The 27,927-nt window shown below is 50.3% G+C and overlaps 2 protein-coding genes across 6 annotated transcripts in view; one reads left to right on the forward strand and one right to left on the reverse strand.

The window, feature by feature from the left end:
* ADAMTSL2 (ADAMTS like 2) overlaps nt 1-27,927 on the reverse strand; it is a 137,806-nt gene that overhangs the window by 70,174 nt on the left and 39,705 nt on the right. Inside the window, exons 1-2 of one of the 5 annotated variants that reach the window (XM_053281700.1) lie at nt 10,338-10,474; nt 6,173-6,238 (exon numbers count right to left, since the gene is read on the reverse strand). The exons of the other annotated variants lie outside the window; for them this stretch is intronic. The gene's annotated coding sequence lies outside the window, so the exon portion shown is untranslated. Of the gene's footprint in view, nt 1-6,172; nt 6,239-10,337; nt 10,475-27,927 lie in introns of those variants that run through there. 5 annotated transcript variants of the gene reach the window in all.
* MYMK (myomaker, myoblast fusion factor) lies at nt 1,272-23,560 on the forward strand. Its single transcript, XM_053281718.1, has 5 exons — nt 1,272-1,406; nt 6,582-6,696; nt 12,446-12,594; nt 13,140-13,256; nt 23,414-23,560. The coding sequence occupies exons 1-5, from the start codon at nt 1,272-1,274 to the stop codon at nt 23,558-23,560; spliced, it is 663 nt and encodes a 220-aa protein (XP_053137693.1).

Here is a 27,927-nt window from a genome sequence, read left to right on the forward strand (position 1 = left end):
GCAGGGTCCACCCTGGTTGCATTTGAATGGGAGACTAGAAGTGTGAGCACTGGAAGATCTTCCCCTCAGGGGATGGAGCCGTTCTGGGAAGAGCAGAAGGTTCCCAGTTCCCTCTCTGGCAGCATCTCCAAGATAGGGCTGAGATAGACTCCTGCCTGCAACCATGAAGAAGCCGCTGCCAGTCTGTGAAGACAATACTGGGCTTGATAGACCAATGGTCTGACTCAACTTCCTATGTTGTTGTTGTAATTCGATTTCTATCCCGCCCTTCCAAAAATGGCTCAGGGTGGTTTACACAGAGAATAAATAAATAAGATGGCTCCCTGTCCCCAAAGGGCTCACATTCTAAAACAAAACATAAGACAGACACCAGCAACAGTCACTGGAAGTACTGTGCTGGGGGCGGATAGGGCCAGTTACTCTCCCCCTGGTCAATAAAGAGAATCACCACGGTAAAAGGTGCCTCTTTGCCCAGTTAGCAGGGGCTGTGTTCCTATGTGAAACCATTTATTCCTATGGTTTGCCTTTGAATGGGAGACTACATGTGTGAGCACTGAAAGATCTTCCCTTTAGGGGATGAGGCTGCTCTGAAAAGAGCACATACCGGCTTGCCCTCAGAAGGTTCTTCCCAGTTCCCTCCCTGGCAGCATCTCCAACGAGATAGGGCTGGGAGAGAGACTCCTGCCTGCAACCTGGGAGAAGCCGCTGCCAGTCTGTGCAGACAACACTGTGCTAGATGGACCCAGGGTCTGACTCAGTAGGCGACAGCATCCTATGTTCATACGTTGTTATGAGCTACAGCCTCAGCCCCAACAGTGTGAAAAGGAGGTCGCGGGAGAAGTGGACCAGTCTGGCCCAGGCGAGGAGAGAGCCCCGGGGTCTCGCTTTGTGGGAGAGGACCATCCAGTCGCTGAGACCCCATTTGCACTAGCGTGACCACAGACGCGCCACACTTGCCAGGGTGTGTTGATGCCAGGCCATTTGTCCCACCAGGCTCGGCGATGGCTCCGAGCACCACAAGCAAGGCCGTCAGCTGTGCACCGCCCCCCCCCCCCCCGCGGCCTTCCGACACCTGTCGTCGGCTGAGCTCACCGAGGAGTGAAGCCAACATGTGGGCATCCACACTTTAAAGCCCCTTGGCCCCAGCTGTCTCCGGAGCACGGCTTCATGGCCCCCGGAGGAGGACCAGAAGAACGCTGGGCTTGCCGCGAGTCAGTGGGATCTCTCCTGCCTCCCAACGCTCGGTTCTCCGGCGACCTTCCCTCCGTCCAATGGGTTCGTTGGTGGCCAAACTCCTTCTGCCAACTCTAAGCAGCCTGGCTTTCCTCCCGACCATCAGCATCGCAGCCAAGAGGCAGTTTCACATGGAGGCCATGGTTTATTTCTTCACCATGTTCTTTGTGTCGGTAAGAATCTCATTTCCATCTCCCACCCCCCCTAGCCTCCCGGATGGGGGGCCTTGTGAGTATTCTTGCCTGCGGGATTGGGGGTGAAAGATTTGCAAAGGAAGGGGGAGAGAAAAGAAAGAAAGAAAGAAAGAAAGAAAGAAAGAAAGAAAGAAAGAAAGAAAGAAAGAAAGAAAGAAAGAAAGAAAGAAACTGGTCTTGTGAGATCAAGCATGCACTGTTGCCTTTGCTAAGCAGGGTCTGCCCTGGTTTGCATTTGGATGGGAGTACGACTACGACAAGTATTTATATACCACTTTTCAGCCCAAGTTCCCAAAGCGGTTTACGCGCAGAAATTAATTAATTAATTAAATGGCTGCCTGTCCCGCAAAGGGATCGCAGTCTAGGAAACATAAGCCAGACACCAGCAACAGCAGCCGTGTTTGGGCCATCGCCCATAAATAAAGTATCTATCTAACAGCAGCTACTGGAGGGATGCTGTGCTGGGGTTGGATAGTGCCAGTTGCTCTCCCCTGGCTAAATAAAAAGAATCACCACTTTTAAAAGGCACCTCATTGCACAGTTAGCAGGGGAGACAACATGTGAGCGGGAGCAAGCATGAATCGTCCCCTTTGCTAAGCAGGGTCTGCCCTGGTTTGCACTTGAATGGGAGACTACATGTATGAGCACTGCAAGATATTCCCCTCAGGGGATGGGGCCGCTCTGGGAAGAGCAGAAGAAGCTTTCAAGTTCCCTCCCTGGCAGCATCTCCAAGAGAGGGCTGAGAGAGACTCCAGCCTGCCACCTTGGAGAAGCCGCTGCCAGTCTGTGAAGACAATCCTGAGCTAGATGGTCTGACTTGGTAGAAGGCAGTTTCCTATGTTCCACAAATAGGAGTGTGCACATAACACTTGTCCTACTCAAGTGCTGATCCTGTGGACAACATTCTACCAACAAGCGGTCGGTACTTTTTCACACGGTGCATAATTAATCTATGGAATTCTCTGCCATGGGATGTGGTGATGTCCACCAACTTAGATGGCTTTAAAAAGGGCTTAGACATATTCATGGAGGACAGGGCTATCAATGGCTACTAGTCTGGTGGCTGCCAGCCTCCGAGGCAAAATGCCTCTCAATCCCAGTTGCAGGGGAGCAACAGCAGGATAGAGGGCATGCTCCTTTCAGCTCTTGCCTGTGGGCTTCTCAGAGGCATCTGGTGGGGCACTGTGGGAAACAGGATGCTGGACTAGATGGGCTTCCTTGGGCCTGATCCAGCAGGGCTGTTCTTATGTAACCTTGCTATGTTCAATGTACCTACAATCTGCCTATATACCTAAAGTGAAGTTGTGCCCTCGAGTCGGTGTCAACTCCTGGCGCCCACAGAGCCCTGTGGTTGTCTTTGGTAGAAAGCAGAATGGGTTGACCATTGCCTCCTCTCGAGCAGTATGAGATTATGCCTTTCAGCATCTTCCTATATCGCTGCTGCCCGACAGAGGTGTTTCCCATAGTCTGGGGAAAATACCAGCAGGGATTCGAACCGGCAACCTCTTGCTCCCTGGGCAAATTTCTTCCCCACTGTGCACATGTGATGGACATTAATGTGCCTATGTACCTATTCACACATTTAACGTCCATCAACTGTACAGCATACCAGTTTATTTGGGATAGAGACCAGAAAACAAGAGAACAAAAATACAGAAAAATACCTTACAAAACTTAGTTATAGTACATCATTCCCATATACACAGAGAACCAACACACACACACACCCCGCCGAGTTAATCCTAATGAGACAAGCCCTGAGACAGAATTTTGCAACCTTGAGATTACTATTCATGCTGGAATCTGAAAAAGAAAAGAAGCCGGACACTTCCTAGCTGTACCTTCTGCATTTGAGGATCCTATACCCAGGTCCAGTTTTAAAGGGAACAGCTGAAGAACGTCTGAATCTGTCTGAATGCGGCTTCTCGGATGAAAAATGCTATGAAATCCGTTGGCAGCTCCACTTATACAAAACAAAATTCCACCACAACAGCCAGATGTCCTAGAAAGACCTCTTTGCTGCTTTCTTTTGGAGAAACGGTTTCAGTGCTTAATAACAATTATACTTTGCGTTGACGTCACGCTTTTGAAGCATTCTTAGTTCTGATATAACACGCGCTACTCTTCAAATCACTTTACGGACATGCTAGGATTGTAAAGTTTACAACCAGCCCGTCAAAATGTTGCAGTTTCCATGCTGTGGAAATAAGGGCTGAGGACCAGAGGGATTGTCCGCCTGGCAGGGGTGTCGCTATAATTGAGCAGTTGGGATCAAAGAACTCGGGGCCCCAGTTCCTGAGGGCCCCGTAGCTCCACCCCTCCCTACATTATCTCCCTCTTTTTGATGGGCCGCCAGGGAGAGAGGCGAATACCACTCTACTCCCCCGCTGTCATTTCAGGGGTTTCTGGCTGATGTGAGATTCGAACCTGAGACTTCCATCTTCTTAGCTTGTGGTGTTGGGCTAGCTTTAGGAACATAGGAAGCTGCCATATACTGAGTCAGATCCTTGGTCCATCTAGCTCAGGATTGCTTACCCAGACTGGCAGCAGCTTCTCCAAGGTGGCAGGCAGGAGTCTCTTTCTCAGCCCTGTCTTGGAGATGCTGCCAGGGAGGGAACTGGGAACCTTCTGCTCTTCCCAGAGTGGCTCCATCCCCTAAGAGGGGAATCTCTTCCAGTGCTCACACATCTAGTCTCCCATCCATATGCCACCAGGGTAGGCCCTGTTTAGCTAAGGTGACAAATCATGCTTGCTACCACAAGACGCTATCTTTAATTTTTCTTTAGTTATCCTAGAGCCTTGGAAAGGGCCGGATAATTCAAGTACCAAATCCAGTCAATAACATCTGGTAGAGTGTGTGTAAATACAGCTTTACTGGGAACAGCCTATATTCTGCAACAATACCTATAATAACAGCAACAACATTGACCATAAAATCCAGCCATCCCAGGTCCTTGGGAAGGCCTGGATGTCTGGATAAAACAAACCCGTCCATAACACCTGTCTGATTGTGGAAACAAGAAACAACAACAACACGCTCTGTCCCAATGGCACTTGGCCATTGCGACAGAGGATGATGGGAGTTGTTGCCCCATAAAATACTCCGTGCTGGGAACCCTTGCTTTAGGAAACTTGCTCTCCAGTCTGGATATTGGGACGCGAAGGGTGGGGAGGACGAGACGGAGGCGCACAGCTGTTGCCGGTCTTCCAAGCAGGTCTGCAGGCCGAGACGAGGCGGCCGCCTCCCAACTCGACAGCCCAGCTCCTTCAGCCCAACAGGAAATTCTCCAGACCAGCGAGCGCATATGGCCATCGCAGCCACGGCCAGAAACATCTGCACACACTCAGCTCTCTCCAGCACACTTTCCGATTTAACTGCTCTCCGTTATCCCGCCAGCCTGGCAAGTGCAGGCCGAGATTGCCAACAGTTGGGGGGGGGCACAGACACACAAACACACACCCCACGCACACCCTTTTGAAAGGGCAACACACTTTGCAACAGGGGAGGGATTGGGGAGGGACACACACACACACACACACACACTCACACACACACAGAAAGGTCAACTCACTTTGCAACTGGGGAGGAGAGCTGATCTTGCGGTAGCAAGCAGGAACTGCCCCCTTTGCTAAGCAGGGTCTGCCCTGGTTTGCATTTGGATGGGAGACTACAAGTGGGCGATGCAAGATAATTAGGGGACGGGGTCCTAGTTCAGTGGTAGAGCAAGGCTTGCTGGGAGGGAGTCTCAGGTTTGATCTCCAGCAGCATCTCCAGGTAGGCCTGGGAAAGACTATTGCCTGAAACCTTGGAGAAGCCGCTGCCAGTCAGTGTAGACAAGAGTGAGCCAGATGGACCCAGGGTCTGACTCAAGCTCCACTTGAGAAAGATCCATTTTGTGTGGACTTATTTATGTCTCCCATCAATTTCCACATCATCCCTCTCATACCACACAATTGTTTCATTGAAACAGTTTCGTCTTGTCTTAGATTTGGACTTGTCAGATTGAATATAATTCCTTCTATAGATCTATTGGACAAGTTGCTCGTTTCTCATCACATGGTTAGTGGACACTTTGGCGGGGGGCTCTCTTTGTTCCTTGCTGGTTTGAATTCATAGATCCCAGTACACTTTATTTTAGGGATCTGCAAACCGTTTCGACACAGAGCTGTCTTGACATCGAACCGGCCGGCTCGATGGAGTTCTGGTCAACCCGAACCGGGCCCGGTTCGGCCTGAATTTTACTTTCCTCCCAACCCAACTCTTTTCATTCAAGCCCCCTGGTCCCCCACTTCCCCTGTACTGGTGAAGGGGAATTCTTACCGGACTCCCCTTTACCAGTACAGCCTCGAACCCTGCCAAACTGGGCTTGACTTGGAGCCCAACTGGGCCCAGTTTCCTTGGCACAAAACTGGACTGGGCCCGGTTCGGCTTGAGTCCAGTTCAACTCAAAACAAACCATTTTTTTCCGGTTTTGTGCACATCCCTGCTTTATTTATTTTCCTGACTCAGTATAAGACCCCTTCCTATGTTCCTAACAGCCAGACCTTCAATGCTGCATTATCAAATGAGGAGATCCAGTTATGAAACCATATAATTAGCACTGGGATTGCCATGGAGTGGGGAACAGGTTGACGCTTCAGAAGAGGGGTAGCGTCTCTGGGTAGCAGGCCTGTTCTTCTAGAGAAGCATGTTAGCCTGGGGAAAAAGTCGACTACGGGGAAATATTAGAGCCATCTTCAATTACCTGAAGGCTGTCACAACGAAAGAGCAGGCTTGTTCTCACTTTCTCCTGAGGGCCAGAACCGGTGGACTGAAAGAAAGCAGATTTAAGGTAAGTGTTAGGAAGAGGATTTTAATTGTTGTACAGTGGAACTCTCTGCCTCATGCAGTGCTGGGCTTGCCTTTGCTGGAGGTTTTCAAACGCAGACTGGGCAGCCACCTGTCAGGGAGGCTGCAGCAGATCCCTGCACTGAGTCGTTAGAAGAACCCTGCTGTAACCATCACACCACATTGCCTCGCAGTGCCGATTCCTGAGCAGAGGGTTGGACTAGATGACCTCCAAGGTCTCTTCCAGCCCTAACAGTCTAGGGTTCTATTCCTGGAGATTCACACACTCAGTAATGCCCTCTTGGCACAATGCTCTTTTCCCACAGATATACCACGCGTGTGACGGTCCTGGTTTATCCATCATCTGTTTCATGCAATATGATATCCTGGAGTACTTCAGCATCTATGGGACGGCATTATCCATGTGGGTGTCCCTGATGGGTAAGGACAAATCTTTCTTTTGGGGACGCATTTCAGCAGTTGGGAACTTAATCATATGTATGGTGTTGCCCGGGACACTTTGCAAAGACAGAGGAGACAAGTCTCTGCCCCAAAGTTTTATACTGAGCTCGATGGACCAATGGTCTGATTCAGTATATGGCAGCTTCTGATGTTCTTATGCCTAGCATCTGAGCTCTCCGGGAACTCAGCTCCCCAGGACGGCTCCCTTCTAAACTTGCTGCCTGTCTCCAAAACGCCACTGGAAAGGAAGATTCTCTCATAACAACATAAGAACATCCCTGCTAGATCAGGCCCAAGGAAGCCCATCAAGTCCAGCATCCTATTTCACAGGCATGGGGTGAGGGCATGCCCTCTCTCCTACTGCTACTCCCCTGCAACTATTCCCCTTCTAACTGAGCAAAGAGGCACCTTTTTTAAATGGTGGTTCTCTTTCTTTAGCAGGGGGAGAGCAACCGGCCCTATCCATCCCCAGCACAGCATCCCTCCAGTGGCTGTTGCTGGTGTTTATTTTGTGTTTCTTTCTTAGATTGTGAGCCCTTTGGGGACAGGGAGCCCTTTTATTTGTTTGTTTGTTTATATCTACGCAAATCGCTTTGGGAATTTTTGTTTTAAAAAGTTATATAAATATCCGTCATATTCGTATTTGTATTTAGAGGCGCTATGCCTCTGAGGTGGGGGTGGCCTATAGCCACCAGACTAGTAGTCAGTGATAGACCTGTCCTCCATGGGTTTATCTAAACCCCTCTTAAAGCCATCCAGGCTGCTGGTAGCCACCACATCCTGTGGCAGGGAATTCCACAAGTCGATTATGCCTTCATTCGCCTTTGCTCCCCACCTATCCGAAGTATATCTGACCCCCGATATGGCCTGCTCAGTAGCACCTCATTAGGTGCTACTCATCCCGCGCAGCGGGAAAAGGACTTGATTATCAAGCCAGAGGTTTCCGGTTCGAATCTCCACTGGTATGTTTCCCAGACTATGCGAAACACCGATACCAGGCAGCAGCGATATCGGAAGATGCTGAAAGGCATCCTCTCACACTGCATGGGAGATGGCAATGGTCAACCCCTCCTGTATTCTACCAAAGACAACTACAGGGCTCTGTGGTCACCACGAGTCGACACCGACTCGAGGGCGCAGCTTTACTTCACTTCACTTCACTTCACTTTACTTCACTTCACTTTACGGCCAGCTCAATCTCCACGCCGTCCCCCATTTCTTCGATGGGCCCACAAACCATTCCATACCGGAACGGTTCGAGCACACTGATTTGGCAGGTATGCTCCGCCAAAATGAATCCTCATAAAAACTGCAGTCCAAGGACAGTGGAGGTGTGGTCCCTGGGACGTGGAGATGTGGTTCCCTTGCCACTTGCAAAGCGCTGAGCGCACATGTGCATGCAGGCAGCGTGTAGCGGGCGCTTTTCCCGGGACTGCAAATCCCAGACAGCTCGGACCCAGCTGTGCGAGCTGGAAGCCCACGGAGCCTGTCGGGAAACATAACTTTTATCAGCGATGACCCCATTCTGGGCTCAGCCATTGCCTACCATAATTCATCTCCTCCTTGATGAAGTGCAAGTCTCTGCAGCCACAACTGAAAACATCCCAGAGGTCAAGGGAGGAAAACTCCACAATGCCTGTTGTCAATCGGCTCTCTTTAGAACAAAACCCCCAAATTCCAAATGTATTCAGAAGAATCAGGCTCTGTTAGACAAGGGAAAACATGACTTGGAGCTGTTGGGAGGTTGATGTCTACACTGGAGTAGACCAGGAGAGCTGGTCTTGTGGCAGCGGAGAGGAATGGTCCCTATTGCTAAGCAGGGTTTTCCTTGGTTTTGATTTGGATGGGGAACATAGGAAGCTGCCATATACCGAGTCAGACCATTGGTCTATCTAGCCCAATATTGTCTTCACAGACTGGCAGCGGCTTCTCCAAGGTTGCAGGCAGGAATCTCAATCAGCCCTATCTTGGTGAAGCCAGGGAGGGATCTTGGAAGCTAGGTGTTCTTCCCAGAGCGGCTCCACCCCCGAGGGGAATCTCTTCCAGTGTTCACACTTCTGGTCTCTCATTCATATGCAACCAGGGCAGACCCTGCTTAGCTAAGGGGACAAGTCAGGCTTGCTACCACAAGACCAGCTCTCCTCTCCCATGGAGACTACATGCAAGCACTGTCTGCCCCAAGATATTCTGCTTACGATATGGTTTGGCGTGGATTGAGCAAAGGCCAGGACTCGAAGATGGAGGAGAGCTGGTCTTGGGGTGGCAAGCATGAATGGTCCCCTTTGCTAAGCAGGGTCTGCCCTGGTTTGCATTTGAAAGGGAAACTACATGTGAGCACTGTGAGATATTTCCCTTCAGGGATGGGGCCATAACTCCGTGGTTGAGCGTCTGCTTGCAAGCAGAAGGTCCCAGGTTCATTGCATTCAGCTGTCTGAGATCCTTTCCTGTTAAGTGCATATAGGATTGCACAGGCTCAGGGATGTAAACCAAACCAAACTAATTTGTGCTCCCAGCATATTTTGCTCCCTATAGGAGACCAGTAAGTCCCACTGAAGCAAGGAAGATAGGTGGGGAGAAACAGAGCAAGAATTAGCGCCATTCCTCGGGAGAAAAAGTGGTGGGGGGGGGAATGAGGAATCTGCCTCTTCTTGGTAAAATTTTAAGACAGATGAGACATGCCAGAGCTCAAGGAACTCCTGAAGTTAAGTTACGCCCTGGTCTGTCCTAAAAGTCATTCTCCCTGCTCCCCATTGTGGGAATAGGGCTGGTTGTGGTCTCTCGCTGTTCTGAGATACAAACCACGCTCCGCAGGTGCTCAGAAGCAGAGTCATCCCTAGTGGGTGTGGCGTGCCGGGCCTCCTTAACAGTTCATGTCATTACAGAACCATACTGACTGATGACATGCATCTGTGTCATCAAAGACTGTGAGTGAGGTTTCTGGCCATGCCCAGCCAGCTGGGCATTTCTAAAATAAAATAAAATAAAATAAAATAAAATAAAATAAAATAAAATAAAATAAAATAAAAGCACGACACATGCTTCACAGTTCTCACTCAGACCTTCTGGGTTGCAAAACAACTTGAACCTAAGTGCATTTATGGATGAATGGATGAATGAATGGATGAATTTATAATATAATATAATATAATATAATAAACTTATTCATTCATTCATTCATAAATGCACTTAGGTTCAAGTTGTTTTGCAACCAGGAAGGTCTGAGTATATTATATTATATTATATTATATTATATTATATTATATTATATTATATTACTAGCTGGGTGACTCTGGGCCAGTCACTTCTCTCTCAGCCTGACCTACTTCACAGGGTTGTTGTGAGGAGAAACCTAATTATGTATGTAGTACACCGCTCTGGGCTCCTTGGAGGAAGAGCGGGATATAACATGTAAAATAATATATTATATTATATTATATTATATTATAGGCCTTTTTAGATAGTTTTTTTTTTAACTGCCAGCAAATTTTCCAATCAGTTTCAAATTAAATATTCAGGGACTTCTCAGTCTCTCCCCGCCCCATATCAAAGCCCTACAGCACGCAAGCAGGTCGCTATATATGGGGCAGGGGGGTAACCACAAAAAGGAATTCACATTTTACCTCCATTACTGCAAAGGCTGGGCTGGCTGGGCTGGGCAGAGGGTCTTCAGAGAGGTGGGTCAGGGCAGCCAGTGTGGGCCCCTCTGCCTGCCCCCTTCCTGCCTGCCTGCCTGCCTTCCTTGCTGCCTGCCGGCCTGCACTCGAGTCCAGGCTTCAGGGAGGCCTGCACGGAGGCCTCTTTGGAAGCCCCGCCCACCCGCAGATCAGGCCCCGCCCAGCCACAGAGAGGCAGAGAGCAGAGGCGTCTCTAGGGAAAATAGCGCCCAGGGCAAGCACTGAAATTGCACCCCCTGTCCAAACATCTGACACTCATCTTTCAGATAACTTTACCATAATATCAGCTGAAAAATACAAGTCAAGCTCGTTCAAAAACTATTTAGCGGTGGACGTAGCCAGACCAAAAAATGCCGGGAAACTACAAATGTCAGTATGCTGGGGCTCATGAAATACCCAAATACTGTGTGGAGGTGTACTTGGAAAACTAAACAGAAGTGCCTGTTCTAATTCTCTGCTATGCATTGTAGCATCACTATTACGTCAGTTTTAAAAATCAATGGAGAACTTGACTTTTCCCAGCTACTCTGAAAATAATTAAAGGATATGCAGAGTCAACTGTGTCGCTGCTTGGAATATATTCTAGTCTTTCAGAAAGACAGTGAAAATGAGAGAAAGAGAGCAAGAAACTCCCTGTGGGCCTTAACATTAAGGATTTCACACTGATTCAAAGACAAACTCACCATTAATAGCCATATAATTAAGACATCACATTTAACTCGCTTATCACAAGAAGCAAAGTAAGAGCAAATGAATACAATCCTAGCTCATAAGCTTCAGCTCAGTATTCACAAGCCCTGATTCTCTGTACATAGTGCCAATCTGAATATGTGTACAGTGTCATATTATATTTTTATTATTATTATTTTTACCCGTAGCCCCTTTGGGGGGCTTCTTAAAGGCTGGGGGGGTTGCAAAGATTCCCCCTCACCCCGCTGGCCTCGCAGGGACCATTTGAGCATGTGCAGTGGCCGTTTTTAAAAATAATATTTTTATTTTTTTTAAGGCCACTGAAAACAAAATGGCCACCGCGCATGCTCAAATGGCCTCTGCAAAGCCTGGCATGACCTAGAGCCTCACAGAGGCCATTTGAGCATGCACGGTGGCCATTTTGTTTTTGGCAGCCATTTTTTTTTAAATTAATTTTACAAAATGGCGCCCCCCTTCAAGTGGCGCCCAGGGCACGTGCCCTGCCTGCCCTACCCCTAGATACGCCCCTGGCGGAGAGAGAAGGCGCTCCAGCAGCTTGCAGGCTGCTTAGGTTGCCGGCCAGGAGGGCCAGCAGGAGAGAGGGCAGACAGGGCAAGGGGGACTGGCTGAGTGAGGGGCCTTGGGGCTGTGACATGTCTCTGGGGGCCCCCCCAGGCAGTGGAGCCCCCAGACAACTGTCTCCCCTTGCCCGGTCCGTAGTTCTGCCCAGGAAGCCCAGGGTCAAATTGACGTCTCTCAAGGTTCCGTCGTTACTTGGACGCAGATTTGTAATTACCCCTTTCAGGTAGGTTTAAAGGCCTTCCCTCATCCCTCTGTTTGAGGAGCAAGGAACACATTGCGATCAGGTCAATTTAATCCCGTTTAGCCCAAAAAACCTCCCTGTAAAACACAAGCATCACGTCTTAGGTGAAGAGGTTGCAGGAGAACGGGTCGCGATGTTTCTAGGCCAACGTTGAATCAAATGCATCAACAAAAGAAGGGGCGATTCTCTTTAAATATCCATGACACTGGACCACAGCAGTTCCCCACCTGTGGTCCTCCAGATGTTGCGGAACTAACATCTGGAGTACCAATAAATTGTAGCTGTGGATGGTGGGAGTTGTAGTTCAGAATCATCTGGAGTACCAATAAATTGTAGCTGTGGATGATGGGAGTTGTAGTTCAGAATCATCTGGAGTACCAATAAATTGTAGCTGTGGATGATGGGAGTTGTAGTTCAGAATCATCTGGAGTACCAATAAATTGTAGCTGTGGATGATGGGAGTTGTAGTTCAAAATCATCTGGAAGACCAATAAATTGTACCAATACGCCAGATTTCACCTCTCTGGTTTCCCTTCCTCAGCCCTGGCAGAGTTTGATGAGCCCAAAAGGTCAACCTTTGTGATGTTTGGCGTGCTTACCATAGCGGTCAGGATCTACCACGACCGGTGGGGCTATGGCGTTTACTCGGGGCCAATTGGGACCGCCGTTCTCATGATCACCGTGAAATGGGTAATTATCATCCTCTCTTTTAATTTCACCCTGGGTCTATTGACCATAATCAAATAACAAGTGACTGACCGGCTGCACAGCCTTGGGAGAACGGAGCAAAAACGATTCCTCACAAGATGCTAACAGTGCATGAGGCTTGGAACACCGGAAGCTGCTGTATGCAGAGTCTGGCCCTTGGTCCATCTAGCTCAGTATTGCCTACACTGACTGGCAGCAGCTTCTCCAAGGTTGCAGGCAGGAATCTCTCTCTCAGCCCTACCTGGAGATGCTGCCAGGGATTGAACCTGGGGCTTTCTGAATGCACAGCAGATGCTCTACCTACCCACCCTTTTACTGGCCGCAGTGGGATTTGAACCCATGCCCCCAAAGAAACTGAAGCCTGCTAAGAAGTTGTCAGTGTGGCCTGCACGATACGGGCATTTTCCTGAACACGAAAAGGACTTTTGTGGGAAGGGGAGAGAAGTGAAAATCACTGTCCACATCCCCCTCCCCATGTGTTGCAGCTATCAGTATAAAATGTGCTCTCTCTCTCTCTCTCTCTCCAGCTGCAAAAGATGAAAGAGAAAAAAGGACTGTACCCTGACAAAAGTGTCTATACGCAGCAGATTGGGCCGGGCTTCTGCTTCGGAGCCCTCGCTTTGATGCTCCGGTTCTTTTTTGAGGTACGTGTGTAGAAGAGAATAAACGTCGTAAGAAGAGCCCTGCTGGATCAGGCCCAAGGAGGCCCATCTAGTCCAGCATCCTGTGGCCCACCAGATGCCTCTGGGAACCCCACAGGCAAGAGGTGTGTGCATGCCCTCTCTCCTGCCGTTGCTCCCCTGCAACTGGCATCATGCCTCTGAGGCTGGAGGTGGCCTAGAGCCACCAGACTAGTAGCCATTGATAGACCTGCCCTCCATGGATTTGTCTAAGCCTCTTTTAAAGCCATCCAAGATGGTGGCCATCACCACATGCCGTGGCAGAGAATTCCATAGATTAATTCTGCACAGTGTGCAAAAGTGCTTCCTATTCTCGGACCTAAATTTCCAGACCATCAGTTTCATGGGATGACCCCTGGTTCTAGTGTGGTGAGAGGGGGCGGCGGACTCTCGTCTCTGCCCCACTCTCTTTCCACACCTTGCATGAGTTCGTAGTCCTCTGTCATACCTCCCCTTAGTCGTCTTTTTTTCTAAACTAAGAAGTTGAGAAAAGTCCCCGCATTCGGTGAACAGTGGTGAGTGGCAGATGAGAAAGGGGGCCAGAAGGAGAGCTAGTCTTGTGGGAGCAAGCATGACTTGTCCCCTTTGCTAAGCAGGGTCTGCCCTGGTTTACATTTGAATGGGAGACCACATGTGAGCCCTGTAAGATATTCCTCCCTTAGGCGGTGGAGCCGCTCTGGGAAGAGCAGAAGGTTCCCAGTTCCCTCCCTGGCAGCATCTCCAAGATCGGGCTGAGAGAGACTCCTGCCTGCAACCTCGGAGAAGCCGCTGCCAGTCTGGGTAGACAATACTGAGCTAGATAAACCAAGGGTCTGACTCAGTATAGAGCAGCTTCCTATGTTCCTATGGTAAGATATTCCCCTTAGGGGATGGGGCTGCTCTGGGAAGCGCATCTGCCTGCTTGTGTGCAAATAGTTCCAAGTTCCCTCCCTAGCAGTATCTCCAAGATTGGGCTGCAGGACTCCTGCCTGTTACCTTGGAGAAGCCGCTGCCAGTCTGTGTAGACGATCCTGAGCTAGATGGACCGAGGGTCGGACTCAGTATATGGCAGCTGCCTCTGTTCCACTCCGCCTGGAAATAAGGTCAGGCCGACAGCGTGTGGTTAAGGGAAGCGACATCCCCAGAGCACATGCCAGGGTGCACGGAGACGGATTCCGCCCAGACGGAGGTTTATGAATAAGGCAGTGATGTGGCCATCCCCCACAGAGCAGACGCCCTCGTGTCCCCAGTGAGAGATCAGTCAAAACCAGAACTGCATTCCACGTCCCGGGGAAGAGGAGGGCGAGAGCCTTCTGATTCCTGGACGAATCCTCTGCCCACAGACTGGAAGCAACGCTACCATTTTAGGTAAGAGGTCCGGAGATGCTGAACGTGGAGGCCCGGCCCGAAAGTGCTTTGCCACTGAGTCACGCCACAGAAGCTCACTTATCTCTTCAACACCGCAGCCTCCAAGCACGCCGCTGGTCTTGCGGCTGAGGGAGTCACGCCCCCCAAATTGAAGTCCCATCCATCATTCCTCCTCTGTCGAGGTTGGCCCCGAGTTCTTGCCACTCATATATTGTCGCTACGCTGAGTGCAGAGCAAAGACACAGGCGGGGAGAAGAAATCTGTGCCTCTCTCCAGGCACAGTGCCCTGGGTCAATCAGTTCTGAGCAGGCATAGGAACATAGGCAGCTGCCATATACGGAGTCAGACCATTGGTCTATCTAGCTCAGGATTGTCTACCCAGACTGGCAGCAGCCTCTCCAAGGTTGCAGGCAGGAATCTCTCTCAACCCGATCTTGGAGATGCTGCCAGGGAGAGAACTTGGAGCCTTCTGCATAGAAGTAGGAAGGTGCTTTTCCCCAGAGTGACCCCCATTCCCTCATAGGAATATTTTCCAGTGCCCACATGTAGTCTCCCTTTCAAATGCAAACCAGGGCAGACCCTGCTTAGCAAAGGGAACCATCTAAGCTTCCTATCACAAGACCTCATCTTCTTAGATGAGGCTAAGCAGGGCTTGGTGTGGTCACTGCCTGGATGGGAGACCCACCCATGCCACATTTTTTATTGGGGACGAGACACAGATGAATTGTCCCCTTTGCTAAGCTGGGGTTTCCCAGGTTTGCATTTGGATGGGTGACTACATGAGAACACTGTCTGCTGTAAGCTATCCCCTCACCCAGGGGATGGGGCATGCTTTGCATGCAGAAGGTCCCAGGTTCAGTCCCTGGCTGCATCTCCAAGTAGGGCTGGGAAAGACTCCTGCCTGAAATCTTGAAGAGATGCTGCCAGTCAGTGTACACAATCCTGAGCTAGGTGGACCAAGGGTCTGACTCAGTAGACAGCTGTGTTAGTATTGTGATAGGGCCGTAGCTTAGTGACAGAGCATCTGCTTGCATGCAGAAGGTCCCAGGTTCAATCCCTGGCAGCATCTCCAGGTAGGGCTGGGAGAGACTCCTGCCTGCAGCCTTGGAGAAGCCGCTGCCAGTCTGTGAAGACAATACTGAGCTAGATAGACCAAGGGCCTGACTCAGTATATGGCAGCTCCCTCTGTTCCTCTCCCTTCCCTCACAGCTGCTGTTTAGGAAAGAACAGGTGCCATTTGCAGCTGCTAATCTCACAGTAGACACTTAGTTAGGTTTGACCCCCCGACTCCCCCGACCCCATTTGGTCCCTATTTTTATCACTGAGGGATGCCTCGCTTGTTTGGGTGAATTGCTAGGATGCATCCGCTCTCCCAGTTTGACAGAACTCGCATCCTTGAATGGGGAGAGGAGGACACACCTCTGATAGAAAGGGTTGGAACGGATCTCCGAGGCCTTTTAGTCCACCCTTCTGCCCAGTGGAAGAAACGGCGACGGCACCCCTGTTTTTAGCTTCTGTTTGAAAACCTCCGGTGAAGGACAGCCTGGAACTGAATGAGGCGAACTGTTCCACTGGTCAACAGCTCTAGTTAAGAATGTCTTCCTGAAGTCTAGCCTGAACCCACTTTCGTGAAATTGAATCGAATCCCTTGAAACGGAAACAGCCGGGCTCTCGGGAATAACAGTCAGTTCCTCGAAAAGCTGGTCTTCAGAACATAAGAACAGCCCTGCTGGATCAGGCCCAAGGCCCATCCCATCCAGCATCCTGTTTCACACAGTGCCCCACCAGATGCCACTGGAAGCCTACAGGCAAGAGGAATGTGCCTGCCCTCTCTCCTGCTGCTGTTGCTCCCCTGCAACTGGGATTGAGAGGCATCCTGCCTCTGAGGCTGGAGGTGGCCCACAGCCACCGGACTAGTAGCCATTGATAGACCTGTCCTCCATGAATCTGTCGAAGCCCCTTTTAAAGCCATCCAAGCTAGTGGCCATCACCACATCCCGTGGCAGAGAGTTCCATAGATTAATTATGTGAAAAAGTATTTCCTCTTATAGGTCCTAAATTTCCCAGCCTTCAGTTTCCTGGGATGACCCCTGGTTCTAGAGTGGTGAGAAAAATTTCTGTCTACCCTCTCTACTCCATGCATAATTTTATATACCTCTATCATGTCTCCCCGCAGTCGTCTTTTTTCTAAACTAAAAAGCCCCAGGTGGTGTAGTCTTGCCTCATAAGGAAGGTGTTCTAGGCCCCTGATCATCTTGGTTGCCCTCTTCTGCACCTTCTCCAGTTCTACAATGTCCTTTTTAAGATGTGGTGACCAGAACTGTACGCAGTACTCCAAGTGTGGTCGCACCATAGTTTTGTATAAGGGCATTATAATGTTAGCCGTTTTATTTTCAGTCTCCTTCCTAACGATCCCTAGCATTGAATTTGCCTTTTTCATAGCTGCTGCACATTGAGTCAACGCTTTCAACGAGCTGTCCACCATGACCCCAAGATCCCTCTCCTGGTCCGTCACCGACAGCTCGGATCCCATCAGCATATACTTGAAGTTGGGGTTTTTTGCCCCATCACTTTACACTTGGGCTAGCAAGCAGGAATTGTCCCCTTTGCTAAGCAGGGTCTGCCTTGGTTTGTATTTGGGCAGCTGAGTACATGTGAGTGCTGCCTGCTGAAAGATACTCCGCTTAGGGGATGGGGCCATCCACCATTATTCAGTGGCATCTGCTTGGCATGCAGGAGGTCCCCAGTTCCATCCCTGGCAGCATCTCCAGGTAGGGCTGGGAAAGACTCTTGCCTGAAACCTTGGAGAGCTGCTGCCAGTCAGGGTTGACAATCCTGAGCTGGATGGACCAAGGGTCTGATTCCGTATTAGGCAGCTTCCTATGTTCTTAAGTCCCAGGTTCCATCCCTGGCAGCATCTCCAGGTAGGAGACTATTCCTACTGACTGGGTGAGAATTTATGCCTTGAGTAGGCTATTGACATCACCTTAAGTGGCGCAGCAGGGAAATGCTTGGCTAACAAGCAGAAGATTGCAAGTTTGAATCCTCGCTGCTACTATATCGGGCAGCAGCGATATCGGAAGATGCTGAATGGCATCCTCTCATACTGTGCGGGAGGAGGCAATGGTCAACCCCTCCTGTATTCTACCAAAGACAACCACGGGGCTCTGTGGGCGCCAGGAGTCGAAATCGACTTGACGGCACACTTTACCTTTACCTTAGGCTGTTGACAGACAGTGTGGGGAACTACTGCTTTTAATAGGAACATAGGAAGCTGCCATATACTGAGTCAGACCACTTGTCCATCAAGCTCAGTATTGTCTTCACAGACTGGCAGCAGCTTCTCCAAGGTTGCGGGCAGGAGTCTCTCTCAGCCCTATTTTGGAGATGCTGCCAGGGAGGGAACATGGAACCTAGATGCTCTTCCCAGAGTGGCTCCATCCCCTCAGGGGAAGATCTTGCAGTGCTCACACTCCTAGTCTCCCATTCATATGCAACCAGGGTGGACCCTGAGTGTCCTTCAATTCTCAGTATTGCTGTCAAACCTGCATCTGGGGAGCAGGGACCTTGGCTTGACTCAAGCCAAAGTTTTGCAGACTTTGTGATAGCCCAATCGAAATCTGTGAGTACCGAGATGGAAAATATAGCGAATAGATGATGAAAGCAAGAATCTCCCTAATGAACAGGTGTCAAGCACCTTGCCTTACCTTTTCTTTATTAGTCTCCTCACTAAATTAGTTGTTGTTTTCAAGCCTTTGGGCATTTCTTTTAAAAGCCCATTCCCGTGGTCTCTAATGCTGATACTTTATCAGAACACACTTTAAGTAGTAAAAGGGAAGGTCTACTGTTGTTAATGAAAATGGTTGGAGTTGCCCGCCCTAATTAGGGCTTGGAGTTTCTTCACACATGGCTCTCTGCCTCGGGGTATCTGAAGAGCGAATCGGCTTCGCAGCCGATTCGAGGCATTTTAATTCGAGGGATTCGATGGACCATTCGCCACCTAGCGGAGCCAGACCAGGAGTGACTCGTGTCCGGCTGCTGCTTGCCCCGCCCACTATGTCTGACATCAGATGGGGGGGCGTGGTCTGGCTCCCAAACTGGGCTGCACGGCCCCATTCGGGAGCTAGATCCAGACCAGCGCTGTGTCCGCGGCCCCTGAGGGGTGGCGGCCCAGTTCTTTGAACCCGGTTGCCCGATAGTTGCTACGCCCCTGCTATTCGCACAGCCCTCAGCACCTCCATCAACACCCTCGGAGTTTTTTTCCAAAAGTTGCTAGAAATAGAGGGGTGGTTTTTTTTACCCCGGACATAACTCGGGCTTAGCCAGAATTTGCAGCCTCCCTTTGGAGAAAAACAAAGCCCTGTCTGTCCTGGTCCCTGATAGCCCGCAGGGAGGTCGGGTTAAATCCAGCAAATATGTGGACTGGCACGCTCCAATCAGGAGTGGATTCGGGGGCGGGGGTTGCGGGGAAGCCCTGTCTGTAAAACCTCCAGGTGCAAGATCTTTCAGCACAATGAAAGTGAGGAGCTCACACACCAGATCGCAGCAAGCAGCGTGCAAAAGAGAGAAGCCCGCAGGAGCTGAAGCCAGAATCCTTCTCACCCGTTCAAAACGGGGAGGGGGGAGGGCAGATGAAAGCAAACTCCTGACCCCCACAGCGTGTCTTCAGTCACCTTTTTGGCACCGAATCCTCACTCCTCCTCACTTTCTGCTGCATCTTTTATTCCTGAACAAGCTGTACCCTTCCGTTGCGACATGCCAGTCCCTTGATCTCATAGGCCTCCGTTGGACCTATCAAGTCATATTTGGCTTTCTATGCACAGAGTTCATCTTATTTCCCATACTCTGTGCGTCAGTACAGCGTATTCGTAAACCAGTGGCAGTCTAGATATTGCTGAACTACACCACCTGCCACCCCCTGCAATGATTCATTGTGGCTGGGGATGGTGCGATTTGTAGTTGTATCAACATCTGGAGTACCTGGGGATCATGGGAGATGTAGTCAGACAACATCTGCGAAGCCACGTTTGAGAACTCCTGGTATCTAGATATCACAAGCCATGGATAGCCATCCTGACTCAGCAGAAAGCAGGAGAGCTGGCCTTGCCTTTGCTAAGCAGGGTCTGCCCTGGTTTGCATTTGAATGGGAGACGACTTGTGTGAGCACTGTGAGATCTTCCTCTCGGGGGATGGAGCCGCTCTGGGAAATGCAGAAGATTCCAAATTCCCTCCCTGGCAGCATCTCCAACATAGGGCTGAGAGAGATTCCTGCCTACAACCTTGGAGAAGCTGCTGCCAGTCTGGGTGGACAATACTGAGCTAGATAGACCAGTGGTCTGACTGAGTATACGGTAGCTTCCTATGTTCCTATGATATCATGCTGCCATGTCCCTGTTGCTATCCGAGTGTGGGCTTTGCTAATCAGCCCCACAACCACCCCAGTTTCTTCTGTAGCACCCAGCTGCCTATCTTTAGAACTTACCTTACAGTTTGTGTCTCGGTCCCTCAGAGGATTTCTGGCTTCTGCCAAACACGTTTCCCCCCAATCCTTATAAGGTAGCCCATCTTCTGACCACATTGATCATACGAAGAATGTCTTTTACGGAGCCCTTCTTCTGCCAGGAGTCCTTCTCTGTGGAAGCTGAGACCATGGCCCCAGAAACTGACTCTCTCTTGTAGACACCATCTACATTCAACTGAAATATTCTTCTATGCCTTGAATGGGGTGGAAAACTGAACTATGGGGTGGAGAGCTAATCTATAGGGTGGAATGTCAATCTTGGGGTAGGAAGCATGAGCTCTCCCATTTGTTACAAAGGGTTCACCTAAGAACATAAGAACAGCCCTGCTGGATCAGGCCCAAGGAAGCCCATCTAGTCCAGCATCCTGCTTCACATAGTGACCCACCAGATGCCTCTGAGAAGCCCTCAGGCAAGAGGGGAGGGCAGGCCCCCTCTCCTGCTGTTGCTCCCCTACAACTGGCATCATGCCTCTGAGGCTGGAGGTGGCCCACAGCCACCAGACTAGTAGCCATTGATAGACCATTCCTCTATGAATTTTTCCAAGCCCCTTTTAAAGCCATCCAGCCTAGTGGCCATCACCACATCCTGTGGCAGAGAATTCCATAGATTAATAATGCGCTGAGTGAAAATGAACTTCCTCTTGTCAGTCCTAAATTTCTCGGCCTTCAGTTTCATGGCATGACCCCTGGTTCTAGGGTTGAGAGAGAAGGAGAAAAATTTCTCTCTGTCCACTTTCTCTACTCCATGAATAATTTTATACACCTCGGTCATGTTTCCCCTTAGTCGCCTCTTTTCCAAACTAAAGAGCCCCAGATGCTGTAGCCTAGACTCATAAGGAAGGTGCTCCAGGCCCCTGATCATTTTGGTTGCCCTCTTCTGCACCTTTTCCAGTTTTACAATATCCTTCTTAAGATACGGTGATCAGAACTATATGCAGTTGTAGCGGATTACAGCCTCTGTCTCAGAGCAAGCTCAGGTGAGGGAAAGAAAGGCTGAGTCATCCCTGCTGAGCTGCTTGTCTAGGCTTCTCCTAAAATGATCCTGTATTATCGGTAGGTTCAAAATGCTGCCACCAACACCCCTTTTATCGACAGAGCTTGACCTTCCCTGTGCTTGGGGTGGAACCCCAGGGAAAATTCTTGTTTTGCTCTTGGGCAAGTACAAAAATCTTCCACGTACAAGCCTGCACGTGGTGAGAAAACGGATAGCTTCTGGACATTTCAGGGCATGATTGCACCAGAAGAATCTCCCTTCTCCGCCCCACCCCGCTTTCCTGAGTTAAAAATCAACTCGGAAAGGCTTGTAAAAAGAAAAAAACTTTAAAAAAAACAGTTTTATTCATTTACGACAGACTGCTTCCACCTGAGGCTTTCTCAGCTTTTAAATACAGTTAAAAATACTTAGTAAGTTACAAAAATAGGTTGCCTTTATTCACGCTTAAATGTTTATAGAGTCTTTTGCAACGCCCTGGGTAGGATGGGCATAGGCTAGTGTTTCTTATTTTAATTACAGGTAAACAATAATAGACCAGTAGCAGGAATATGCAAAAGCACACACACCAAAGAAATATAGATTTCTAATGTGCAATCTGACTAACAAACTCTTCCCTATGCTGAATTTGTTTTTCCTTGAAGTCACCCAATTCCTGAGGAAGATCAAGCTTCCTGCAATCCTTTTTTTTAAGGATCTGCAGAGTTATTCCATGAGAGAAACCTCCATACTGACTTTGACCATGAGGGAGCAAACTTCATTGCCCCTCACTAAGCCTTTCCGCACGTGCTTCTCTCCAACAAGGACTGCCCTTCTTGTTCACAGAATTCCCGGCAACTGCTCTCTAGGTCCCACCCACCTGGTGTACTGATTGGCTGCCCTGGAGTTCACCAGCATGTCAGTCAAGACAAGGGTTCACTCCCTGTTAACTCTTGGGGGGGTGGGAGGCTGATCACTACAGCAGTACTCCAAATGTGGCCACACCTGATCCAACTCATTTCCCAGTCTGCCACACTGATGCTCGGTGAACTGAGGCTATTAAATAGGGTCATGTGGAGCAGCAATGCTTCAAAATGAAGTCTGCCTCAGTGCTTTGGAGGGGACTCCGTTTCAAATCACTTTTTCTGGGTGGCTATTCCAGCTCCATTTGACCCAATTTGGAGGGGTCATATCAAATGAGAATACCCACCCAAACCGACACTCTTAATGAATGTACAGGAGGAGAGCTGGCCTTGTGGTAGCAAGCATGAATTGTCCCCTTTGCTAAGCAGGGTCCACCCTGGTTTGTATTTAAATGGGGAACTACATGTGAGCACTGGAAGATCTTCCCCTTAGGGGATGGGGCCACTCTGGGGTGAACATCTGCATGCTTGCATGCAGAAGGTTCCAAGTTCCCTCCCTGGCAGCATCTCCTAGGTAGGGCTGAGAGAGACTCCAGCCTGCAACCTTGGAGAAGCCGCTGCCAGTCTGGGTAGACAATACTGAGCTAGATGGACCAAGGGTCTGACTCAGTATATGGCAGCTTCCTATGTTCACTTTATTTGGCTCTCAGCAGTGAAGGAGCATTAGCTGCAGCATCTTCACTCTTAGAAAGACATTCCAACAGAATGAGGTTTGCCCCCCCCTCCTCTTTGCAGACCTCGGAAAGGGGCAAGGACTCTTGCGAACTGCAGTCCTTTCAGGGGCTGCCTTATTTGCAGCAACCCCTGAAAAGACTGGGAGTCCCAGGAGACCCTGCACCTCTCCCAGGACTGCAAGGAGAAGAAGAAAGAACCTCTTCCAGAAATCCTTTCATTTTAAAAAAAAACCTGCCACAGCTGCTGTTTGCGTACCACTGGCTGCAAAATAAAGCGAATGTAAGATGTCTCCCCGCTCTCCTATAAGCCGGGTAAGTCTTGGAGGGGTCCATTTGGGCAGAGTTGAATCAGGTCGAGCGGGAGGCAATGTGGCCCAATTCGATCAGTTCTGGGTGGCAGGTCAAACTGGATCGGCCTCCTTGAATCTGGCCCCAATTTTCACAGCCTTGCCGTTAGAGCTCCTTCTAAGCAGCTGATGTAGCTATAATTGAGCAGATGGGTTCAAAGAACCTGGACCCCCAGCTCCACCCCTTCCTATTTTCTTTTCTCCCTCACTCCAAGGGTCCGCCAGGGAGAGAGGCAAACATAGCCCCCCCCCCATTCCTTAGGTTAGCCCCTGGGTCCAAACCTTGCTCTGCTTTTCTTCCCAGTCTAAATTGACTGCAGTTCTGCTTTCCCGTTCCAGGAGTGGGATTACACCTATGTCCACAGCTTCTACCACTGCGCTCTGGCCATGTCGTTCGTCCTGCTGCTGCCCAAAGTGAACAAGAAAGCCGGCAACGGGGGGCCCCCCGCCAAACTGGATTGCTCTACTCTCTGCTGCTGCGTTTGAGGGGTTTCCCTCTGGGGAACCAAGACGCCAGCCATTGGCACTCAAGCACATCGCTTGGCACCGGCGTCTTCTCCCCACAAAGGGCCCGAGAGGTCGCGGTGCCTGAGGCCAGACACAAAATACTGGCCCCACGACCCCGGTCCCCTCTCGAAACCAGCCCCCGCAAGCTCAAAGCACCCGCCGGAGTTGGGGAGGAGGGAAGGCTCTCCGCCGCTCCCCCCCTTTCTCCTCGTGTTTCTGGCAAGCTTTGTAAGGCGTGTGAGGAGAGATACTCCCTGCAAAGTCTGCAAGGGTACGATTGGAGCCAAAGAGCTGGATCACAGCAACAGAAGACATTGTGCCGCCCCCAAGAATCTGCCGCCTAAGGTGGATGCCTCACCGTGCCTCGTGGAAGGCCCTCTACGCCCCACAACCCAGATCGGTGTTCAACACAGATCTGCACAACTTAGGGTCTGTACATAAGAACAACAGGACACAAGAACAGCCCTGCTGGATCAGGCCCAAGAAAGCTCGTCTAGTCCGACATCCCTGTTTCACACAGTGGCCCACCAGATGCTTCTGGGGAGCCAAGAGGCAAGAGCTGAGGGCATGCCCCCTCTCCTGCTGTTGCTCCCCTGCAACTGGGATTTAGAGGCATCTTGCCTCTGAGGCTGGAAGTGGCCTGTAGCCCTCAGACTAGTAGCCATTGAGTAGCCCTTGAGGAGAGCCATGGCCTCTCCTCCATGGATTTATCTAAACCCCTCTAAAAGCCATCCAGGCTGTTAGCTGTCACCACATCTTGTGGCAGGGAGTTCCATAGGCTGTGTGAAAAAGACGTTCCTATATAATTTCCCAATTCGACAACATCCTTCTTAAGATACAGTGAGGAGAGGAGAGTGATCATGTGGAAGCCAGGTAAGATGGCTTTCCATCCACCCTCGATAAAATGCTGGGGGCAGAACGTGGGGTGGTCACCAGAGTAAGAGAGATTCCCAGATGTTGTTGACCACAACTCCCATAATCCCCAGCCAAAGGCTACTGCAGCTGGGGATTCTGGGAGTTGCCCTGGCTAGGCACGCCATCAACCCAGTTTAGAATTATCAAGTTTTCTCTTGGCCTTTATCCTTAGGATAGGTCCATCGGTTTCACCACTTGTCCAAAAACCCACATCAGTCAACTGCCAGGATTTTTCTTTCTGTTTGTAAAGCCAGAGACATACCCACGTTTGCGTTGTTCTTTCCTAATTTATTTATGTGCCCCAATAAACGTGTTAATTATGTATAGAGGGATGAAAGCAAGATTGTGATGAACGTCATTGCTGCCGGCAACTCAAAGCACGCTGGAATCCGAAAGACACCAGAGACATTTCTCAAATGTTTCTGCAGTGGAGGGAAGTTCCCCGCGGAGGAAACCAGGCAGAGCTTTGCTGCCTAAATAAGGCAAACCCAGCACGAGACAAGATAGCTGCTTGGAAGAGGGCGGATTTGGGAGCCACAGAAGGAGACAGCATTGATCACAAGGAGAATTCCTTTTAAATACAGAGAGGGGAGGCAGAAAACCAGTTCAGTGTTTCTGACATTGCTCCTGGCAAGAGTTCTCAAACTCCAGGTCCCCAGAGGTTGGACTACAACTCCCATCCCAAAGGCTATTGTGGCTGGGCATGATGGGAGTTGTAGTCCAACAACATCTGGAGGTCCACGTTTGAGAACCCCTGGCTTATGGGGAAACCAGCTTAATAAAGCTGCATTCCGCTGGTTAGGTTTTTACATCTTTGGGCCTCTCTAGGTAATAAATTGATAACACAAAAAGCCAGGGTTGAGCCACTATTAGCTTTAGGAACATGGGAACACAGGAAGCTGCCATATACTGAGTCAGACCCTTGGTCCATCTAGCTCAGGATTGTCTACACCAGGGATTCTCAATGTTGGGTCCCCAGATGTTATTGGACTTCAACTCCCATAATCCCCAACCAAAGGCCACTGGGGCTGGGGATTATGGGAGTTGAAGTCCAATAACATCTGGGGACCCAACATTGAGAATCCCTGGTCTACACAGACTGGTAGCGGCTTCTCCAAGGTTGCAGGCAAGAATCTCTCTCAGCCCTCTCTTGGAGATGCTGCCAGGGAAGGGACGTGGAACCTTCCGATCTTCCCAGAGCAGCTCCATCCCCTACTGAGGGGAATATCTTCCAGTGCTCACACATGTAGTCCCCCATTCAAATGCAAACCAGGGAGGATCCTGCTTAGCAAAGGGGACAGTCCATGCTTGCTACCACAAGACCAGTTCTCCTCCATTGTGGGGATTTTACAAACCTTTTTGCCGCTTCCAAAAACGCCTCTCATTTTTGCCCGTTTTCGGCAAAACTGATTTTCTGCATGCCTTTGCTGGTTCGCCTTCACTTGCCTTCACTTGCCCTCTCTCCGGCGCCTTCACTTGCTCTCAGGGCTGTTATCAAGTAACCCAATCCGATGGATTGTGTGTTAACCCCTTGAGATTTCTTGACGTGCCATTGGCAATGTCATTCCACATCAGAGGCGGCATCATGCCACGTGCCATGGAAGGCTCTTTTCCTGCGGATCGACCCCCAACCCCCGGACACTCACTCCATCTCAAACCAGACGACAAAACTCTGTCCCATTCAAAAGGGGTGATTTCCAGGCAAATTTCACGCCGCACCCCCCCCCCTTTTGGAGCTAAGTGCTGCATAAACAGGTGGGTGGCTTTAAAGAGACAATCGTCTCACCCAGACCTTCTGTTGTCGGGCGTCCTGCATCTAACACAGGCTGCTTTGTGCCCTCTCACCTGCTCGCCGCAAACATTCAACAGGTGGGCTCACCCAGGGCCTCGTCAGCACGGCACGCTCATGGAAATTTTAGCAAACAACCGCGCTCTTGAAAGGCCCCAAAGCATGCAGCATCCTAGCTCCGACAGACTACTAGTGTTGTGGAAGAGGACGGTTTATTTATGTCGCCTGGGAAGCGAGCCAGATCCCGACGTCAGGCACAATTAGTGAAGGATGGATGTCCGCGGCTGCTCACCAAAGGCCTGCGTTAAGCCTAGTCTGCCTTGTCACCCATTTGCACCAGAGCCGTCCATCAAGACAGGCTTCTGCTCCAGTTTAAACCACCTCAGCATTAGGCACGGCACCGTTCAACACAGACGTGAAACGAAGACGTGCATTGGCTGTCTGATCAGCGCCTGGGAAAGGCAGTATTTTGGAGAGGCCGGAAATCTGCAGAGGTGCAAAAAGCGACCGAAGTTTATATTGGGTGCAGGGTTGAGATCTGAGAAGCTCCGCTCTGTTTGTTTTTTAAGAAAAGAAGTTTCTAGTCCTCGTGGTTGTGAAGATATCTAGATCTAGAGGCCGTTCACACGACCCGCCCTAAAGGGATAGGTCAGGGCTACCCCTGGAAGGGCTGGTCGCGTGCAGTGCCAGGATCACTCAAAATCCCAGCACGCTGCTTTTAAACCCGGGCTAAAATTAAGGTAGGGGGACAGGCAGACTCCTCCTACCTGGTTTCGTGGGTGTTTGAGCTGACGCCCGTAGAGGCCGGGGGGGGAATCTGAACGCACCACACTATTCACGTGGTGCATTGTGGGATATCTGGCCGCCCGGCTTTCTTCCGCCACATCCCGCTCACTGCCGTCTGGGTGCACAGGTGGTAGAGCCCTTCCAGACTCCGATCACATGAGGAACAGCAGGTAGGCAGGGGCGGCTTAACCAAGAGGCAGAGGAGGCATTTGCCTATGGCGGCAAAGTGTGAGGAGCACAAATTTTTCCCCTCCTCAAATTTGCCCCTCTCTGTGGGCAGCGGTGGCTGCAGCAAAGGTGGAGTTGGCGAGGAGAAAGTCACCACCCCCCCTTTCAATTTAATTTTTTTAGAAGGCAAACCTTTGTTGTTTAAGGTAAAAGGGCAGCAACAGCCTTTTGGCCTATGGGCGGCAAAAAGCTTAATCCACCCCTGCCCCATCTTTAACCGCAGCAACTCCGGTCGTGACAACGACCTCCTAGAGTGGTGTAGAGAATACCGCGTCAGACTCAGCCTTGGGAGACCCAGGTTCAAATCCCCCACAGCTCAGATCTCGGCACCTCCCTGACTCCACAAGGCTCTTGTGCCGCTCAGAAATGGCCCCCGCGTTTATCTTTCCTGCATTCAAAAGGGCTGTCGATTTGGAAGCCGTCACCAGCCTGAGCCTGTTTGTTAAGGCTGCAAAGGAGCTTGAGTGACTCCAGGGGATTTTTAGCTGTACCCCCTTGTTTATTTAGAAAGCTCGGCCAGCGCCAAGAAAACAGAAGAGAGAGCCCAGGCAAGGTAACAGCTGAGTAAACAAAGCAGGAGAGCAAGATTGCGGCTTCATCCGGTGAGAGGGTTGCATAATGACAGCCT

Source organism: Hemicordylus capensis, chromosome 17 (genome assembly GCF_027244095.1).
Source record: "Hemicordylus capensis ecotype Gifberg chromosome 17, rHemCap1.1.pri, whole genome shotgun sequence".
NCBI lineage: Eukaryota > Metazoa > Chordata > Lepidosauria > Squamata > Cordylidae > Hemicordylus > Hemicordylus capensis.

Coding starts and splice junctions, on each gene's coding strand:
- MYMK (XM_053281718.1), top strand. CDS start 1,272: ATGGGTTCGTTGGTGGCCAAACTCCTTCTGCCAACTCTAAGCAGCCTG. Junction 1,407..6,581: donor TCACCATGTTCTTTGTGTCG/GTAAGAATCTCA, acceptor CTTTTCCCACAG/ATATACCACGCGTGTGACGG. Junction 13,257..23,413: donor TGCTCCGGTTCTTTTTTGAG/GTACGTGTGTAG, acceptor TTCCCGTTCCAG/GAGTGGGATTACACCTATGT.